At 53.4% G+C, this 20256-nt stretch overlaps 5 protein-coding genes across 5 annotated transcripts; 1 reads left to right on the forward strand and 4 right to left on the reverse strand.

Moving 5' to 3' along the window:
- Positions 1–296: 296 nt before the first annotated feature.
- PG998_005665 (uncharacterized protein) lies at positions 297–1441 on the reverse strand (the record flags this gene model as incomplete). Its single annotated transcript, XM_066872483.1, has 2 exons — positions 297–525; positions 738–1441. 2 exons carry the CDS (start codon positions 1439–1441, stop codon positions 297–299), a joined length of 933 nt encoding a protein of 310 aa, XP_066732580.1.
- A 1147-nt stretch (positions 1442–2588) lies between these two features.
- PG998_005666 (uncharacterized protein) lies at positions 2589–9759 on the reverse strand (the record flags this gene model as incomplete). Its single annotated transcript, XM_066872484.1, has 7 exons — positions 2589–4564; positions 4612–5581; positions 5637–6288; positions 6358–6694; positions 6754–7963; positions 8028–8194; positions 8268–9759. 7 exons carry the CDS (start codon positions 9757–9759, stop codon positions 2589–2591), a joined length of 6804 nt encoding a protein of 2267 aa, XP_066732581.1.
- Positions 9760–10389: 630 nt separating this feature from the next.
- Positions 10390–11887, forward strand: PG998_005667 (uncharacterized protein; the record flags this gene model as incomplete). Its single annotated transcript, XM_066872485.1, has 2 exons — positions 10390–10648; positions 10725–11887. The coding sequence occupies 2 exons, from the start codon at positions 10390–10392 to the stop codon at positions 11885–11887; spliced, it is 1422 nt and encodes a 473-aa protein (XP_066732582.1).
- A 2015-nt stretch (positions 11888–13902) lies between these two features.
- Positions 13903–14901, reverse strand: PG998_005668 (uncharacterized protein; the record flags this gene model as incomplete). Its single annotated transcript, XM_066872486.1, has 1 exon — positions 13903–14901. The coding sequence occupies one exon, from the start codon at positions 14899–14901 to the stop codon at positions 13903–13905; it is 999 nt and encodes a 332-aa protein (XP_066732583.1).
- Positions 14902–16177: 1276 nt separating this feature from the next.
- PG998_005669 (glutaminase) lies at positions 16178–18745 on the reverse strand (the record flags this gene model as incomplete). The annotated part of the gene is made up of 2 exons (XM_066872487.1): positions 16178–17268; positions 17323–18745. 2 exons carry the CDS (start codon positions 18743–18745, stop codon positions 16178–16180), a joined length of 2514 nt encoding a protein of 837 aa, XP_066732584.1.
- Between the last annotated feature and the right edge of the window lie 1511 nt (positions 18746–20256).

Raw genomic sequence — 20256 nt, forward strand, 5'->3', positions numbered from 1 at the left:
AGTATTCGGTACAGTGCTGTCGGTGACATGGCCTCCGCTCTTCTCCATTGTTACGTTAACTAGCTCAGCGGTTTTGTTGACAAGATGGCTCGCCAGGCAGAGTATATGACCCCTCATGGGAGACACGCTGGTGAAAGGGGAATGATGCTGTGATATGTAGGACAGGCAAATCGTGACCGAGTTGTATGGCAAATGGTACGTAGAGAGTCGCTCAGGAGGGTGGAAGAACGTGTCTTGTGTAATTAACTATGTTACAGCGAAGCTTACATGTGCCAACTTCGAACCGTCCTCATCGATTAGCCTGTTGTAAGCTCGGCCGTCTGTGCGAAGACGTTATTCCGGGCCTTGCCGTCCATCGAAAGCTTGGTGTAACAGTAGTTATTGGCCGACCCTGCGTCCCCGTCGTTGATCCACGAGACACCTACGCAGCCGGTTCTCTTGGCGCACTCCTGCATGCATTGGAGAAATGTGGCTGCTGTAATACTCTGCAGGTCACCGCCGTCTCGAGAGAAACCACAGCCGATCCTGAATTTGACGTTGTCGCTGTCGGGTAACGTGTATGTGCTGTTGTTGGCCGAAGGACACGTGATTGGACCCGTGCCGCCGGGAGGGAGAGAGGGCGTGGGTGTTGCATCAGAACTACCTCTCGTTAGTGGCTTTTCCAAATGGCACAGGAATGTGAGATGGACGGTAAGGAGAAGGTGAAGGAGGAGGAAAATCATCAAGGGAACACGTACCTGCTGCTAGCTTGTGCGCTCGTGTTCTTGGCAAACTTGCCAGTTTGCAGCATGGCCACCACGACGCCCACCGTGATTACCACGACGAGCAGCCCTATCAAGAGCGCCGAGAGCCAGAAGCGCTTCTTCCTCATCCCCAGTATACGGCCCTCCCCTGGCCTGGGAGAAAAAGCATGGCCCCTGTCTGTCGACGACCCTACATCCCGGTTTTCGACGTCAGTTCTCTTCGTCTTGTTTGCGATTGAATGATTGTTGTTGTTCTTATAGTACGACGGGGACGTGGGGTCGACCGCGCGTGGCCCGGCGAGGACTTCCATGCCCGCCTGAGACAGGTGATGGTAGTCGGCCATGATGACTTCCTTACCGGGCTCGGGCGGGTGCACCTGGAGCGTCGAATGGCTTGCGCGGCTGCTCAGCTTGGAGAGGATGCTGGCCTTGGACCGCTTGCGCTTCTTCTCGGACAGGGGCGATGTCAAATCGTGACCTCCGACGGTCGGAGACGCGACTCCCGCCTTCGTCCTGTTCCCGGGGTGCCCCGCCTCGATGCAGTCCCAACAAACAGGGAGTGCCCCATCCGAGTGCGGACACGGCACTGCGGTCGAGGCTGTCAAAGGGGTTATGGCGCTGCCCGGGACGGTGGATGTGGTCGGGGATCCCTTTATCGAATGTGTCTCAGACCTGCTGTTGGTCTTTCTGCTGCTCATCTTTTCCAGAAAACTAAAGTTATTAAGTATGTTCTATCACAGGAAAGAAACCGAGAACGTGTAGCATGGCGAGAAATGACGTCGTACCGAAGTTTGGGGTAATACATACGTGAAAGGGGGAATTTGGGCTTAAATATTAGGTCGAAAGAAAAGCAATAGATAATGTGTAATCTCGACCATTGGCTTCTCCCTGCGTCTGGGAATAATTTAAGCGCCATTGGGCTGGTTCAATGACCCGGGATACAAGAATGCCCCCCCGTGTCGGCTATGACAGATGGTGTCCCCGGCCTCTTTGAAGGGATATCTTTAGAACAAGGGCTGTTGGTGGCTCCCCCGTTGTGGGCAACAAAGGCCTCTGTAACCTGACAGGCTGCGGCGTCAAGGTGAATAAAGGGAGTCGCGCAAGAGCTCGTCGGCCTTGGTCCATGTCGTTGCCCGCCCACAGAACACGCCATCGAGTCCGCAGCCGCTCGTTCGCACACCCCCTTGCGCCTATGCGCCGCCTGTGACATTTCTTTGGGTCAAGCGGCGCCGTCCAATTCGGAATCTGTCCATTACGGCCGTCTCCCAGGGCCACAGCCAGAGCCGAGCCTACTAGCGGGCAAGGGATACGAAGAGGGTGCCCCAAGCGCAGTGACATCTGAGCTTGCAGCCCCCATCGTCTGCGCTTCATCTGCACAGATCGATGAAGAAGTCAGAAAGCGAAGACCCAGGACGCCGTTCTCTTCAAGACGAGTCCCTACAGATAGTATCAGTAATCGGGGATACTCCCTGTTCGGCACTCCTAAATCTGTCCGGTCTGGCCAGGCATCCAGCATCTTCGGGACCGTGGTCTCCCGCAAGGGGTTGATGTCAGGCAACCTGCCTTTGACTACGAACCCCGGTCCATTTGTGCCAGGTACGACGGGAAGGCCTTATATTAGGACAGAAACAACATTGCTGAAAGCTGGTACCAAAACGCGTATGCCAATACTGCCTTCGTCTTAATAATCACCTACTTCAGGGGCCTATGCCGTCGCACATGATGACGCCACTAGCCTCCTATAGGTGTTAACCCGTCCAGCAAGTAGCATGTAACGTCAACCTCCCTACAGCTAGGCTATGTACACCGAGTTGCTAGCAACGCCCGCACGGAATACCGCGTTTATCACAGCCCCTTCATAGCCTCCTCGGTGACAAAGTGACTCCCGCCAGCGCACCTGTACCCCGAATCTTGCTTGATCCAACTGTACCCCATAGGACAAACCCCCATCTGCTTCAGCTTCGTCTTGAACGCCTCTTCCTCCTTTCGCTTCCGGTCCTCCTCCAGCAGCCTCCGCACGATCTTCTCCCGGTCGGCGTCGGCCGTGGACTTCTTCTTGGCTTCGAGAAGGCGCTGGTATTCGCTCTCCCGCTCCGTTTCTGCACGTTTGTCGCGCTGCAGCTGTTCCCAAACTGCATCGCTGACTCCGGCGTCGCGTTGTGCGTTGTCTCGCCCCTTACCATCGTCAAGAACTGGCGTCGGCTCCAAAGGCACATCCTCTTTGTCGCCATCATGCGCATCGTCGTTATTGGAAACGGCCTTGGTACCGGTGTTTGTTCGTGGTGCAGATACATGGTCAGGCGCCGATGCCCCTGGGGAAATCCCGTCGATGGCTGACTTGGCCTTTCTGGCGGCCTTGCTGCGGCTTTCCCGTTCTTGTAGCATTGATCCCAGAACAGATAACACATCCTTCTCCTGAGCAAGGAAGCGCCTGGTCTTTGCCCCTTCATTGGACTGTATCGTCTTGCTGAAAATGGACTCGGCCAGTGTCTTGACATCACGAGCGTTCGCCCAGCCCGACTGATGGGATAAGTCCAAGAAAAGCTTGACAACAGCGCTAGAAAAGTCTTTTTGGGGCGAGACAATGCAACAAATATCGAAAGAGACGCTCTTGTTTTTGTTTTTGTTCTTGTTCTCCAGGTCACGTTTCTTGACCTGGAGCACGTTGGCCATCAATTTATTGCACTCCTGTGGATTGAGACTCCGGAACATCACCGCCTCGGGAAACCGTGAGGAGAGGCCTTCATTGACCGAGACCAGTCGGTCAATGTCCTTTTCGTACCCGGCAAGAATGAGGATAAGCTTCTTGTAGTAGCGTTCTTTGGTCACGCAGTCAACTATTTCGTCGATGGCCTCCTGCGCGAAGCGGCCCTCGGCCAGTCGGTACGCCTCATCGATGAATAAGACCTTTCCGAGCGCCTTGTCGAACAGCTGGCGCACTTTGGGCCCCGTCTGTCCCACGTACTGGGCCACGAGGTCGCTAGCGGCCGCCTCGACTACCTCGGCGCTCGCCAAGAAGCCCATGTCGTAGAAGACCTTGCCCATTTTCCGTGCCGTCGTCGTCTTACCGGTCCCGGGTGGACCCTTGAAGAGAAAGTTGAACGGGATGCTCTCCTTGGGGTCCATTTCCAGCGCTTTCATCGCTCGGACGGTCTGTTGGTAGCCCTCGAGCAGAGCTACCGTCTCCTCGGTGCCCACAGTGCCTTGGAACAGGGCTTTAACGTTGGTCTCGGACAGCTCCGCCCTGTCGAAGCTCTCGTCAAAGTCGCGTGCCTCGAGAATTTGCCTCGAATTTGCCTCGCCATTACTGAGTCTCGTTTGGTGACGGGCTTTCGTGGCATCAAGAATGATGTCGATCTCGCCCGCATTGCCGAAGTTGGGGCGATTGCGAGCACGGTTGAGCATTTCCATGGCGACGTTCTTTGCCTCGCCTGTCGCATCGTAGCTCAGTTGTTTCAACTTGAGGTTCAAGATCTGCAGGAGCTGCTGATCGTTGAAGTCCCCGAAGTTGAACGCGGAGGCCATGGGGAACCGACGCGCCAGGCCCGGGTTGACGTTGTCGAACATTGTCTGCATCTGGTCCTTGTATCCAAGAAGCAGGACGCATCGGTCGTCCCCGGGGACGGACTGCACCTCAGCCACGATGGTGTCGATGACGGCCGTTTTGAAAGGATCACTATGTGAGCCTATCTGACCATACAGACCGTAAGCTTCGTCAATGACTAACACCTTACCCTCTGTGGCGGCTAAAATGCCTTTTGCCTTCTTCTCCGACCCTCCTATGACTGCATCGATGAAGTCCGCCGGTTGCTTCACAACCACTACATATGGTCAGCCTCTCCGCATTCTTGAAATGAAGTGTTCTTACCTTCGCCTTTCGATAACAGTCCGAGGTCCACCAGGATCTTGCCATACAGCTTCGCTACAGTCGTCTTTCCCGTACCTGGGTTCCCGAGGAATATCTTGTTCAGGGAGTACTCCACCAGGGCCTCTTCCGCCAGCTCCCGGTCGTAGTTCTCAGTGGCACTGTCAACCAAGGCTCTGACGTTCTGCTTGACGGCGTCTAGTCCGATCAGCTTGTTCAGATTCGTCCATCCCTCAGACTTGGCAAGCGCGTCTGCTGGCCTCGGCCCTATGATGTCGAGCCTCGTGAAGAGAAAGTCATCCGGGGCTTGCTTGTTCTTACGTTCCATTCTAATGCGAGACGCCTGGGCTTTGGAGATCCGATCCAGAACGTTTTCCACCGCCCGCGCATTGCCGAAGCCTTCCTTGCCTCGACCGCGGCCAATTCTGCGAGCCACGATGCGACAATAGAGACCGGAGGCACCTTCCTCGCACTTCATGGTCTTGTTATAGAGATTGTCCATTTTCAACGTCAATATATCGAGGAGCTCCTGGTCGGTGTAGTCGGCAAACTTCATCTGGATGGGGAAGCGACTAGGCAAACCGGGATTGTGGGCAAGGAAGCTCTCCATCTGCTTGTTATAGCCAGCCAGCAGGAATACGATCTTCCCAGTCAGGTTCTCGATCTCTGGAAGGAGGTAGTCCAGGACTGCCCCACCACCGGGGCTGTTTCCGGACGTCAGCTGGTAGGCTTCGTCGATGAAGACTACTCCGCCGCCTTGGTTCAGCATATTATCGACTATCTTCTGACAACCAGCCACGCCGATGTTCGCAAGCTTGGCCCCCGTCGTTTCTTCGAAGTGCGATCCGGGCAGGACTCCCAAGGAAGTGAGAAAGCGAGCGTAGATTTTTGCCACTGTCGTCTTCCCCGAACCTGGGTTGCCAAGTAGTTGGGATCCGAATCGCTGCTTGCTGAAGTCGACACCTTGCCGCACCTAAAGCCTGTTGTTAGTACCACGCCATCCCGTGTCTAGGACTTTAACAACTCACCTTCGTGTCAACAACGCTCTTGATATCCAAGAACTCGGTCTTCACGTCTTCTAACCCAATCATACCCATCAGTTCATCCAATGGCTCATTCTGGGCTCCTTCCATCTCTTTTAGATGTTGCCATTCTTCCTTTGCATTGGAGGGGACACCTGGAACCTTCTTAACATTGGATGCCGATGTTGTGGGCTTGGTAGGAGATGCAAAATCTTCCTTTGCCGCCGCAGACGCAGCCCTTTCTTTCTGCAGCTTCTTCACTTGCTCGTAGCGTTCCCTAGCACTCTTGGCTTCCTTCAGATCATCTAGGCTCTTGGCCAACCTGGCTTTCTCGTCTTCCTCTTCAGCCATATAATTCATCCTGCGCTTCTCGTGGTCGAGCTCGTCCTGGATCTGCTGCCGTTTTTTTTCATAGGCCTTCTGTCGCTCGGCCCGCTTCCGCTCCAGCTCCAGATCCCGCTTGATCCGTCGCTCGGTCTCTTCGTCCTCTCTGATGCACTCCTCGCAGCGGTTGTTGCTTCTAGAGCACGCCACTTTCCGCTCGTGCTGCCTATCGCATATCAACTTGACGCGCTGGGTACACTCGACTTGTGCATGAGACCGATTTCGGTGGCAACGACGTTTGCACGTGTGTTTGCCGCAATTTAGTTGGACTCCGCTAGAAAGGGATCAGCAATATTCATCGAGAAACCGCAATTTTGTGTCATTTCGGGTGTTTTTCACATACCAAAGCTCCGCACACCCTCCGTCAGGGCAAAACCTGATATAGTCGGATGGTTGACTTATCAGTGCTTTGGTCTCGGGATGTTGCTCGCATTTGACTGGGATCCCGTCGTACAGATTTGCATTTTCCTTGAGAAGACTGAAAAACTTGATCCACAGCGGACCTCCCTTCTTGCTCTTCGTGAATGTGTCCATGTTGCCGATGAGGATGAGACAATTCCTCGCGCGGGAGATCAAAACATTCAGCCTTTCTGGGGACGACATGAAGCCAATATCTCCTTGTTCATTACCGCGCGTCAATGATGCAATCACTATGTCAGACTCCTCGCCTTGGTAGTTATCTGTTGCCGTGGTCAGTAAGTTGTCAAAAGTGCCTGCATGCCATACAGGTGTCTCTCACCTATGGTGGAAAGACGGATCTGCCTCTTCCCGACTTTCGAAGCAGCTTGCGATATCAAGCCGGCCCGTAGAAGCTCGCTAGAATCTAGATCGTTGAGGACTGGGTCGTTGTCTTTGGTCAGGGCCTCTCGGAGAAGACGTAACTGACCAAGGTAAGGTGTCAGGATCACCATATCGCGGGTGCCATAGCCCTGCTGTGCCAAGTATTTCACAAGACCAACAACCATCTCCGCCTCAAACTGGTTTTGTTTGCTGGCCTTATCCGTCGGGTCACGATTGTCAGCAAGTGATTCCAAAGTAGTCTCTGGTCGTTCATGGTTGAAAAATACAACTTGATCTTGCAGGCCCAGTATAGACGGACGTTCCGCTGTTTTCGGGCCGTCAAGGAGACCAGGGTAGGTCAGAGCTCGAGGGAAGAGAGATATGCTGGGATGCATGCGATGCTGCTTCATCAGGGTCTGGAAGGGATGGCCATGCTCAATCAACCTCTCAAACATGGACATATTGAGATTGTACCCATCGCCCTTCTCAACTGATAAGGCATAGTTGTTGATCTTGGGGCGGAGCTGCTTGTGGTCTCCGATCAGTATCAACTGCTTGACTGCGGGCGCCATAGCGGTCAGGATGTGTGCCTCTTGGATCTCCCCAGCTTCTTCGACGAGAACAATGTCGGGGCTCGCTGCACGGATGACGCTGGTGTACTTTGCTGCGGCAGTGGTTGTGCAGCCGATAATGCGCTTGGAACGTAGGGACGCAATATCGCGGTCATTGAACTGCTCTTGGATTCGCTCGTGTACACAGTCCATCTGCTGAGCGATCTCCTGGATGTCCCCGATCTGTTCCAGATTGATCTCTCTCCACCACTTCTGGTAGAATTCTGTGCGTTTATCCATCTTCATGTTCCACACTTTGTTACAGCTTGCCGGAACATCTTGCCGGAAGATGCCTGGGTTCTCTCCATTACACCAGCGTTTGAAGAGGTAGTCTTCCTGGATGCCTTTACCCTTTTTGTCCACTCGTCTCCAATCTTGGTCAGAAGACGGGACCGTGAAGGCGTGATGGAAGTAGCTCTCGTTGTCTGAGAACTCGAGGTGTTCCATGATCACTGTAAAGGAGATTGTCGATTTGACCAGGGCCGTAAATCTGGACTGAACTTTGGCATGGAGCTCTGACCATTCTTCTTTCAGTCGTTCGATGCGAGCCCAAGTATCCTGCTTCCGTTTGTATGTTGATGTCTGCTTAGATAGAAGGAGCTCCTGTGTGCGTTCGGTGTACTTCGAGCCGAGTCTCACCATCTGCCCCCCCTGGAATCCCGGCACCCATCAAGTCCTCAAGAAATTGGTCGAGGGCGTGATTTGTATAGCTGATGACCAAAACCCGATCGTGAGAGTTGTCATACAGCTCCTTCACGATCCACGAACCCACAAACGATTTGCCCGTTCCTATGTAAATAGTCAATATATATCCACAAATCTTCGAGAGTATAAGGGTCGTGGTAATCAATATAGCACTTACCTGGAGGACCCTGTACAAGGGCCAATGGGCTTTCTAAAGCCGTAGTGAAGGCCTCGACCTGAGATCGATCGACTCGTCGCTTCACCTGGCCAAGAACAACGTCAGTTTCTTGGTACGAAAGTCCCTTGAACTTGTTGACCAGGCGAGTTCGTGCTGCACTTCCCAAAGGTGTATCCAAGTCGTGAGGCCCTGGGAGGTCCAGAATGAGCTCTTGTAGAGGGAGGCTTGTCATGTTCTGTAGTCCCTTCAACACTGGCTCGTAGGCAAAGGTCGGAGTGTTGACAAGAACGAAATTGCAATCGCAATTTGACTTGAGGGCTAGCAGGGCTTTGCCAAGAGCCTGGCTGTCTGTGAATTGAAGGCAAACAATCGGAGGTTGCTCGCAAAGTAAGTCGACATTACGTTCGACAAATGCGAAACCAAATATAGTCTGCCCTGAAACCAAAGCACCAAATGACTGATGTCTGAGATAGTTTTTGTTATCTTCGAGATATGCCTTGCGCAGTGGTGCCTTCATTTTAGTCAACCGCTCCAGACCCCGTTGACATTGTACGGCAACAGAGCATTTCTTGCCTCTCTGGCTGTTCCCGGCCTCCAAACCGATAAGAACGAACCCGCCAAGAATATGTGCCGGCCGGCCTGACTTCTTCTTTCCGGGCGTGACTTGCAACTCTTCGCGGAGTTCTTGCAGCATATCCTCTCTGGACAATCGAAATTGGTTGTCAAGATGCATGCTCACACGGGCTGAAGGCTCGGCGTGGTCAATGTCTCTGGCCCGACGAAGGAACGGCTTCACTTTGGCCAGAAGTTCATCCGTTGTTGGCCACAACGAAATGGCGCGATAATCGGCGAAGTCATTATCGTGTCTACCACCGGGAGAGTAGCTTGAGTCGTCGGCTGTGGGCACCGTCTTCAAGTCAAGGGACTTTTGGATCTTATATGCCATGGCTCTGACTTTATGGGATTTGGACTGCTTGAACTTGTCGCGAGCCATGACTGCGTTGATGTCGGGCAAGAGTAAAGCAGCGAGTTCATCCGTCGAGGAGACTATCTCGTAGATGAGCCAGGCGACGGGATGGAGATGCTCCTCTTCCAGAGTATCAAGCGATTTAACAAGCTCTTTCCACATGGTAGGCGGGTCGATCATGACTAGGATCATCTGCCACAGCAGTTTCCCATCCGCTAATGCCTTGACGGCGGGGCTTGACAGGTAGCGAACGAAGGCGAGAGTGGAGGTTTTGATGAACTCAGGGGATAGATCGGCGCGTACACTCGCTCGCACGCAATCCAGACCGTGGCTGCTTGCCACGATGGTCTCAACGATCTGGGGGGCAGGCCCATGATTCTGGGCGGACTCGAGGAAGAGCTTGGCGTCAGTTGCATTGGTGACAGATCGGCTTCCTTTAATGGAAGCCTTGAACAGTCTAGCTAGCCTGAGATCCCGACTCGAGGAGCCGTCGTCTGCCGCAGCGGGACCGTGAACGATAGCCATGGACGGTGTCAAGTGTAAGGGAATGTTGGTGTGTGTCTGTTTGCGTGTGTGCTAAGCCAAACGTAGCCAATGGAACGATGATGGGTTCAAAGTGACGAGAAGAGAGAGAGAAAGTGTCGGAGTCTGGCTTTAACAGAGCTCGCCGGTACATATGTAGGAGCAAACGATCTCACCCAGCCGTTTCTAATTGGTTGCCGGGTGCATGAGGCTTTCTGCACGCTGCGGGAGGCCCATCACCAAGGCAGCAAGGCGACTCCAAAAATGCAGATCAGAATTGCGGGCGCCAACAGCCTGACAGCACTGCCACCAACCCGACCGCATCAATCGGCCGGAAATGAGGCCAACGCATCGAACAAGGCGGATTTGGCCCAGAAACAAAGCCCAAGGTCCTGTGCCACTTGAAGCCTAGTTGGTTCTGTCGTCGACGCGAACTGGCATGAAGGTGGTGGGCCTCCTTGACAGGCGGGCGCAGCCAGGGCCCCGACCAGGCCATCCCCCCCCCCGCCGTCTCTGATAAATCAACTCAATCGAGGCTTCTCTGTCTTTCTATCCAGATGGGTCTCATCTTGGTTCACTTCTCTATCTCTCTGAGAAGCCCCAAATATCTCTAGTTTGCCGTGGATATATCCAATGTACTTCAAATCATCGCGTGGTGGCGCCTATTGGAGAGGTGGCCACTCTCGCGGCGGCAGATATCCCTACGGCCCTCCCAAACCTGTCGTCCCAGACATCCCTGGACATCCGCTTGGATCCTTGATCAAGGAACTGCGATCCGCTGATCTAACCACGGAGGCTGCGGACCACGAACAGCATGCAAGTATCACCGACTGCCAGCTTGTAGCATCATACAACTGGACCAATAGCCCAACCCCTACCATGCTCATGCCAGGTACTTCACCCAAGCTCCAATACTTGCCTACCCTCACGAGAATCCTAAAGTGTATAGTATACTAACACCTAGGGAGGAATGCCACCTCGCTGGACTCCTCTCAGTCAGCCCGTCCAGCTGGCGGAAGACAGCGGCGAGTACTATCGGGACCGCAATGCTGCGCGTTTTCCAACCCACCCGATGGAGCCGGCAGTTCTGGCCGCTTTGAGGGATGCGCCCGAGCATTGCGGCAGCCCCGAGGTCGATCTCGTTGCCTGCAGCAGCACTCTGGGTAACCTACTCCGGTTCCTGCGAGGCGAACAGAAGCCCTTCCGCATCCTAGTCGAAGCGATCAAGGAGACCATGTTCTTCGTCCGCCGGGAGAAGTCTGCCACCGAGACAATCCCGGACGTCCGGGGGTTCGGTCATACCTTTCCCGAGAACTACACCACCTGGGACGAATCCGTCAAGAACTCCACGTCTCACCAGCGTCTTCTCAGATACAGATTTGCGGGGATGTGTTGCTTCGTCCGCTTCGAGGCAGACGGATATTTACCAGTAGCCAGTGGCTCTTCCACCATCCACGCCAAGTCCAAGGGGAAAGCCGCCGGCTTTGATGACCTGTTGGCTACACTCGGATCTGCTACTGTTGACACCGGAGATTCGGTAACTTCTACTGGCGGCCTCAAGACTATGAGCGCCGGAGTCAAGGTGGATCAGAGCCAGATCTTTGACCTCAAGACGCGCAGCTTCCGTCGCAAAGTGAACCAGGACACCCTCAATGACGAGCTACCCCGCCTCTGGGTCTCGCAGATCCCCAACTTCGTCCTGGCCTACCACAAAAGCGGCCTCTTTGATGAAATCCAGGTACACAATGTGTGCACCGAAGTGGCCGAATGGGAGACGCAGCAGCGTTCTATCTTGGCGAGGCTCGCGGCTCTGCTTCACCATGTCCAGGGCCTGGTCCAGCAGAACCCAACACACAAGCTAGAGCTATGCCACACTGCAGAAAAGCCAGGTGTCCTCCAAATCCGTCAGCAGCTGGCAGATGCGGGTACTGCTTTGTCGATGGAGGTTAAGAACCAGTGGTTATCAGCAGCTGGCATTCAAAGGGGGAAGGGTGACGATGCTTCCGCTGGCTCTGATACCGATTCAGATAGTGTAATCAGCTTTGGTGACGATGATGGGGAGGAGGACTTCACGGATTGCTCAGATGCTTGCGGGTATTGTGGTCACTGCTCTGTGACCAAGAAGACATGATATCAACTGTTTTAGATTGAGATTTTCCCCAACACCTTTCCTCATTGCCGTGAGAATAACAAGTCGCCGTAGTGCCAAAAGCGGTTGAGATTACGCTTATACGAACTATTAATATTCTACTATATCTTAGGTGTGCAATTTCTTACGACAGTAACATAGCTATACATTCTTTAGCTATTTTTACTAACGGATATTAGCTAACCTAAAGAGCACTATATTAAAGTATAAATACGCTTATTGCCACCAGCTATCACATTATCGACGGGTGCGAGAGGCTCCCCTCGCTAACTTAACGTTTGCTACTTTAGGTAGCCTTTGCTACGAAATGGTCATGTCCCGTTATATAATGGTTTAGAGACGAAAGGCATTGTCACGCTCGTGCTTTTGCTTCTGGGTCGTTTGCCAACTGTAAGACAATATCATTGTCCAAACACTGGAGCTTAACTATAACCACTGAGCCCGGCCTTCTGGACATCATTCTACCCCGGGAAGCAGCCGGGTACCTATCGAAGAACGCCACCCACGCGGCTGCAGAAAGGGACGGCAATCCCAGCGATGATCCCGAGTACATCCTTACCGAAGATATTTGATAGTATAAAGAAGGGAACCGATCATACTTGTAACAACAGGACCCGAAGTTCGAGTGGTGGCGTCGGCGAGGCCCAGGACTATTTGAATCTCGGGTTATTGAAGTCCATGACCGCTTTCGCCCTTGTGGTGGCTTTGAAATAGGAGCTCTGCTACCAAAGTTGTCATCGGTGAGACCTAAAATATGTAACCCCTAAACTGGTGATCTCGGCATACGTCAGTGGTTGGTAGGATCTGATGGTAAATGAGGCTCTCGCAGAGAGGAGCCAAAAGGTAAGTAGCATACGTTAAAGAGGATGACGGACGACTCCTACCTGGTGAAACTAGGTAGACAGCTTAGGCAGGTCACCTGTGATAGATTGGTAAATATTCTTCGAGAGCTGGTTGGTGAAGTGCACGATAACACTGCACCCGTAGAGAGGATTCAGGCAACAAAGTAACTGTATGTAATGTGCACATAGTATGCCTTGTCGTAAAACACTATTTTAGGCCAATGCCGAAATTCACGAGTGAGCCGATGGGACCGAAGCACGGATTGGGTGAAAGCGGATTCTTCGGGTCGGGTCTAGAATGCGTGGTGGAAAATGGGAAACCGAACGGGGAATTCAGATCTTATTATAGTCAGGCAGCAGAATACTTGAGACTCTAGCGCCTTGACCCGATTGGCCCTTCAGCCTGGGGCAGGGCTCGGCATGTCTGCATGTGGGATGTGACGAAAGAGGCACTGCCCCCCACAGTCATTCATTTACTTCCGGTCTCTTGTCAGCGGCAGCGGCAGCCTTGTTCCATGGCATCGGCGGAAAGGATGATGCCAAGGTAAGCAAGCAGCCGGGACCCTGCTTACTCAACAGTGACTACTTATTCGCATACACACATCAGCCATGTGAGACCCCGGCCTCTCGGGCTGGGGGATCTGAGCCCTAGACGATCTGACATCCCTGCTGCATGGGAGGCTGCTTATAAATGACGTGGGGGCCGGGCAGAGTGAAGGCATTCTTGAGGTTTAGACACAGTGGGCAGTAATAAGATCAGTCTGAGATCAGAATGGGAACAACTCGAACTCCGTGAAATGGTCTTTCATGTGAATGTTCTGGTAAGATGAGATAGGATTAAAGGAAAAGATCTGCGCGGCCAGCGAAAATGCAAAATAATAAAAAATATAGCCAACCCAACCCAAACCCGTAGAAGGAAACCGATCTTGCGAACATGAAACCAACCCAAGCACCGGCGATGCATGCATTTCAAACATTGCTGTAATCCCTTCTAAATAATGCAGGCGCCTGAATCCACCTTCTATTTTTCCTGCCGTGGGCCCTGTCTGTCCATCCTTCGCCCCCAACCTTTCCAGATCGACACAATTTGCCGGGATTTGCCACTACCCCCGTCTTCCTTGTCAGCCCTTGCCCCAAAGGGAGTACCAACCGAGGCTAGACCAGCATGACGTTCCGTGACGTGATATAAATAGCCTTAACACCGTACTTATGCCGGATGGCGGCGACGATGGGGTCCCCTTCCACGGCAACGACGGGCATGCCGTCGCTGGACTGCCGGCTCGCAAAGCGGATGGCCGGGCTCGAGAAAGTGACAAAGCCGGAGTCGGCGTCTTGCTGCTCACTATCGGGCACCATGACGCGCTGCCGAATCTTGCCCGAACGAAGGTCCAGCTCCGCGATGAAGTTGCTGTTGTTTCCGCTGCTAGAGCTGCTGGAGCTGCTGCTGCTGCTGTGGCCGTGCCTGCTGCTGCTGCCGTGGTGTCCTCTGTGGCGGCGCGAGCTGCTAGAGCCAGAAGACCCGAAGACGTGGGAAGACGACGCAGAGGCGTTGTTGGAAGCGCTGATCTGCGACCGGTCCGCGAAGTTGGTGACGCAGCGGGACTCGGCATCGATCCACACCATGCCCTCGGCGACCCGGGCCGATAGGTACACGGCGTCGTGGTCGAGCTCGAGGGCGTGCGGCGCCGAGTAGCCGTGCGCGCCCAGATCTATGACGGCGCACGTCTCGGCCGTGGCCAGGTCGACGACCGAGACCTCGCCCGACGCCTCGATGGGCGCGTAGGCGTTGCCCTGCCGGTACCGCTGGGCCACGTACAGCAGGTTGCGGCCCCAATCGTGGCACACCTCCTGCGGCTCGGCCAGTAGGTCGTCCAGGATGTAGATGCGGTAGGTGACGGCGATGTCACCGAAGGTGCAGAGGGGCTGCGAGTTGCTCATCTTGCGGTTCTTGTTGGATTGGTTGTGGCTGGTGGTGTTGGTGTAATACAGTGACGAGGAGAGCAAGGCTTTATGGTCTTCTTCGACTTTGTTTTCTTCCGGCTTCACAAACTCTGGGATGTCTTTGATGGAGCTTCGGGTTGTGTTCGCTTCTTCTTTCTTCACCACGGGCTGGCCAACGCCATCTTTATATTCCGACTTCATGGTGGAATTCATCTTGAAGGCAAGGAAAGTAGAAGCGGTCTCAGCCACGATGAGGGCTGATTTTCAAACCTAAATCGGGTTCTTTTCTTCGACACGATGGAGCCGAATGAGCAGGCAAACATATAGAATGAAATAGCGAAAGTAGCCTCTTGTCAGAATGATTACAAACTTGTGTTGCAACAAGACTGGCTGCTATGCCATGCGCGATTCCCGCGTGTAGAGGTCGCGCCAAGTGATGGGCCCGCACCCGACCCCCACAGGATCGTATAGTACTTCTGCCAGGCACCGAGTATTATCGTATGACAGGACGAAGGAATACACGACTGAGAGAGCTCAGTTTGATCCGCACACGTGAGGATAAGCTTCAATTCTAGGCAGTAATGAAAGAAACACAATCGAACGGGGGAAACCATTCTTCCAAAGTTCATGGGCTCTCTTCTTTCCTCTGGTTCCTCTGGTTCCTCTGGGGAAGCCACTCGAGCCCAGCTAGTCTCGCATGTTCCAACCAATCAGAAGCGAGCATTGGCACCGATTTGCAGCGTTCGTAACGCGTATAACTCAGCCAATCATCGTCGAGGCCAAGGTTCATTTGCCAGACCTTGCGCACGATGCAGCCATAAGGCCCGAGCGGTCCAATCAGGGTATCCATCTGCTGCTTGCTCTTCCGGAGCCTCAATCCGAAGCTTGAGTCAGCCAGTTTCCTACTTGGGTATGGTCTCCAGCCCTGTAGGGCTGAGACGCTGCTCCTGCTCTACTCGTAAACGGCGCCTATGAAGTAGGAAGTCAATTCAATCACAGTCGAAAACAGAGCCAACGCCAAGATCTGGTTGGGGCACATGGTTGAGTTGACGCCTGAAATCCATGGCAATGCCCCTGTGGCTGCTACCGGAGTCACGCGGCAAGGTCGGGCCATGCAGGCACTGGTCTACATAGGCGAAAGGCGCAGCCACGTGGTACGAGACGTCCATCCTACGCAATCTGCACATATTAACCACGGGTGCATCAAAATACCGCATACAGATTCACATCGGGGACCCCTAGTGGAGGTCCAGGCGTACTCGAAACGGCTTCAATTTTGACTAACAATCCTGAATTTCGGTGTGGAGATTGAGAGCCTCGCCATCAACAGACAGGACTGCGGACGTTGACCGCTTGTTTGTTGAACTGGAGAGCCATGGTGGATCAATAACGGTAAATTCATGAGCTGGCTGACCCTAGCTCTTGCTCATGGCGATCCCATTATCTAAGTGTGAAGGGGAAGGCTGTCGCTTCCATGAGTCGTCCTTCCTCAATCCTCCTTACCGGCTGGCTCGCCATATCTACTTGCTAGGGGCGACACGTGGTCTCCAGTGCCTGTGTAGTTGAGTGCGTTCGTCCCGTTCAGGATGAAGAGCGAGCCAGTTGTGTTACCAGCCTCGGCACTCACGGTCTGGCCAGTCCGCAACAGTGCCAGCAGTGCAAAGTGGCCACCCACCACGGGCCTTGCCTTGAAAGTGGTAGAGTCCGGCACCTGCGGATAGCCGCCGTCTCCAATCGTCTCGTACAGATCCGCAAAAGGAAATTGGGTGGCCGTATTGTTCAGCCAGTAGGCGATGGAAGTAACGAACATCTTTCGCGTGCTGGATGTGCAGGTAGCTGCCGCCCAGATTTGCCAATCTGACTTGGTGTGGTGGTGTCGACTGTCCAGCGGTACACCGTATTGCTGGGATACGGTCGGGTACCATCTCGATTGCATCGTGTACACAGACTTGCCAACGACGCCGAGGTTCAGCAATTTGTCATAGTAGATGTTGTAGAGCAGACCCCAGCTGGATCTCCATTGATATGCAAGCAGCGTGTGGTCTCGCGAAGGCGAAATGCCAAATTTCTCCCAATCCGAGTAGTAAGATCTGACGATAGCATCGGTGACCCCTCCATCTCCCGGGCTGTTGTCTAGGCGCGACATGAGAGAGATGGCCTGCAGCGCAAGAATGCCTTTGATGGCTAAGTTGGTTTGATTGTCCAACTTGCCGGCGAAGTCGTCAGTGCTCAGCTGGGCGGCCGGCACTTTGGAGTATTCAAGCAAGTAACTGGCGGATTTGTTCAAGGTTGCGAAATGGGTGCGAAGCCAGTCCGAATTGCCGCTGAATTTATAGTATGCGTAGCTCATGAGGACGAGGTTGCCGCTTTCTTCTACGGGCATGAGCTCATCCTCGCCTGCCACGTGGCCAATTGCATTGGGGAATACACCGCCGGCATCATGCATTGCCCATTCGTTCGGATAGTAGCCTCCTTCCTGAAGCTGAAAGATGGGCTCCAAAGCGTACTTGAGCAACTCTGGGTTCGCATACAGGAAAAACGGGGTGGTCGGGAACAACACATCGAGGGTGTTCACATTTCCTGTGGTCGGGTCAGCACATGTTAATTATTCGAGCGGGCGATTTTGGGTCTTACCATCGCTGGATATCTCCTTCATAAACATCAGCGGTTCGCCTTTTCCCGAAGAGGATTCGTCGCAACTGGATGTTGGGGGAGGAATGGCATAGACGAAAGACCCCATGACCTGTCGGGCGCTGAGAGCCACAATGGCGTAGTAGGAGTCGGGCTCGGAAGTATCAGGGATCCCCAGCCCGGTAAAGTTGTTGGGGTTGAGGAACCCATAGGCGTCGCTCGAATCGTGGAGATACGGCAGTATGGTCTGTGTTGGCAAGGCTGATGGATGCCAAGTGCTATTGGGAACCAAAGACGGGGTCTGAACCGGCACTGGTGTGTTGCTTCTGGGTGCAGGTGCTGTGACTTGATAGAATGCCTCTATATCTGACACAAGCTGACTCTCGGCTTGGGCGGCTAGCTCCTGCACAACTATGAAGTCATCCCAGTGCAAGTGAATCATGGAGAACATGTCGCCATAGCAAGACTTCCACCACGGCTCTAGTTGGGCAATGCCTCCTTGAGATAAGTATTGGACGATTGGGTCTTGGATGAGTCCCACTGTGTATCTTACTTCTGCGTTTGATACGTTGCCAAAATCGTGCACGAATGCGAATATTACCTCGTGATCCGAAGTCCCGTGGTAAACAGAGTCAATATCCTTAGCAAGAAGCTGAGCTGTGACGTACTTATACCGAAGGTTCAAAGCATCACCCGTCTGGAACGATAGGTTATGGGCTGCCATAGGCTGGGTTGAATAAGCAAGGCGTCCCCATTGTGGGCGGTCACCGGTTTCTTTGAATGGCAAAGGCGACTCCGGTTCGTATGTCCAACTGTACATGGTATCAGGAGCGACGGTGTCGTTTCCGGTATCATTGATGGAAGCTCCGTTGCGAAGGATCTCCCAGGCCATGACACTATTGGCCCCACCAACTATCCAAGCCGAGTTGATATCGCTGTAGAACTGCACATTGTGCGGTTTGCCGTCACTGGACTGGACTGTAGTAGTGAGGTAGCTTAACGGAGCCGAGGTTCTACATAGATCCTTCGGCAACACCGGGCTGAAGAAGCTGGCGGTGATATTGACGGGCCCTGCTGAGAAGGTGAAGTTGGAGTAGTTGGAGTCATAGGCCACTGCCCGGGGAGATGCGGAGACGTAGCTGGGCAGGCTTGGGAGGATCTGCAATCCATTTCCGAGATACTCGTAGGAGATACCGTCGACCGTGACGACACCTGTCCAACCGAGGGTGTCACCGGTCCAGAAGATGGGGTTCGCGCTGTTGAGTGTAGTTCCAGACCATGCACTGAGATAGGGAGTCCTCACAGCCAGAGGTACTGCAGGTGGACGTCCTGGGGTGTGGGTTGGGAACGAGTTTCCACCAGTGTCGAAAGCGATAGCAAGGCACCGGGTGGCATATCCCAGCAACAGCAGGTAGTAAGCCAGCATATTGATGCTATTGGGTATTAATGCGTTGACGGCTCTGCTTGTGGGAATAGTAAAAGTTGATGTTGACACTGGGGTTGTGTAGAGAGTGATGTTGCTATTTAGCCAGGCATAGGGAAGGTGCTTGTGTTGTTGTTGTTATTCTTTATTGATAGGCCCAATAATCACGAAAGACTCAAGGTAAGTGAATGCAATCAGCTGGAAACGAAAATAGGGGGTAGTATTCAATGCCACAGGTAAAAGGAAACCATGTTTTTGAGATCGGCGAGGGTTCCCTGGGCAACAGTCAAGCCGGGTAAAGTGCCGTCAAACATCATACATTTCTTCAATATTGAGTTTGCTTGATTATCTGCGCTTGACTCGGGCCTGCAGTGACATAGTGGCCGTGAGTATGCATAGCCGTGAGGATATGCGACCTAGAGCCTGTTCGGCGATAAGAAGTGGTGTTCAGTTCTGGGTCACAACGGGTCACAACATTTGGTGTGATGACCGGAATGTTCCAGGGGGTCACACCCAGAGCACCCTCCCGGTAATAGTTCATGGCGGCCATGAGCTTCACTCGCACGGCAAGCGGCTTGAGATGCCATCAAGTGGAAGTCTTTGACCCCAGACACGTGGGTTATCACGCACGCCTGCTTCGCCGGCTCACTGGGTTCCGTGTATTGATAACAACATTGCTGTATCCCAGTCCCATCTGTCACTACTTCAAGCGGATGACTGTATGCCCTATGATCTGGCTTTCAACCAGTACAAGGGCATGTGGCGCCCCGCGGGGAAAGACATCCGTGATACCATATCACTGCACCTGCGCCCGGCACTCTGGCTACGGACGGACACCGCCAGGCATTTATGCCATGAAAAGAGTGCAATGAAAGGCCTTCATCAATACGGAATGTTGCCAGATTGGTACAGAGGTTATCAGGACGAGTAAGGTATATCCCGAGCTATCTCCATGGTATGCAACTTGGGAAATGTTGCGAGTCATTGTTTGTTTACTGCTGGTAGTCCCTTCCGTCATCCCGCGGACATCCACGCGTGAGCAGTAGCTAAACCATGTTCTCCCACGTGCCACAACATCCAAAAGGGATGGCGGTGTGAAACGAAACCCTATCACCATGTAAGCATGATGCATTGTAAATTCTAGGATAGCTACACGACCGGAGTTGGGAAATTTGTCTGGCCATTGAAATGCACCGGTGAAGAGACTGACCCGGACGCATGGCGCATGTCAGCGGGCTCCGTTCCGTTCATGTGTTCATAAGTTGGACCGGTGTGGAATCTGACGTGAGTGCATGGTGCATCCCGGTCAGGCCCGGTGTGCTCCTGTGATCGGCGAGGCTGTCAGAAGTGATATGTGACATCTGGGGAAAGTCTTCCTGGGTGGCGCACCGCGAAACCCCAATGAAGATGGAGTGGGTATAGATTACTGCCTACTTAAGTCTCCTTCATAGTTCCATTAACATATCGTTATCTCGAGGCTTTGTCTTACTCCTTTGCTATCGGCTGGGATATTC

Source organism: Apiospora kogelbergensis (genome assembly GCF_038363985.1).
Source record: "Apiospora kogelbergensis strain CBS 113332 chromosome Unknown utg000003l_segment0_segment0, whole genome shotgun sequence".
NCBI lineage: Eukaryota > Fungi > Ascomycota > Sordariomycetes > Amphisphaeriales > Apiosporaceae > Apiospora > Apiospora kogelbergensis.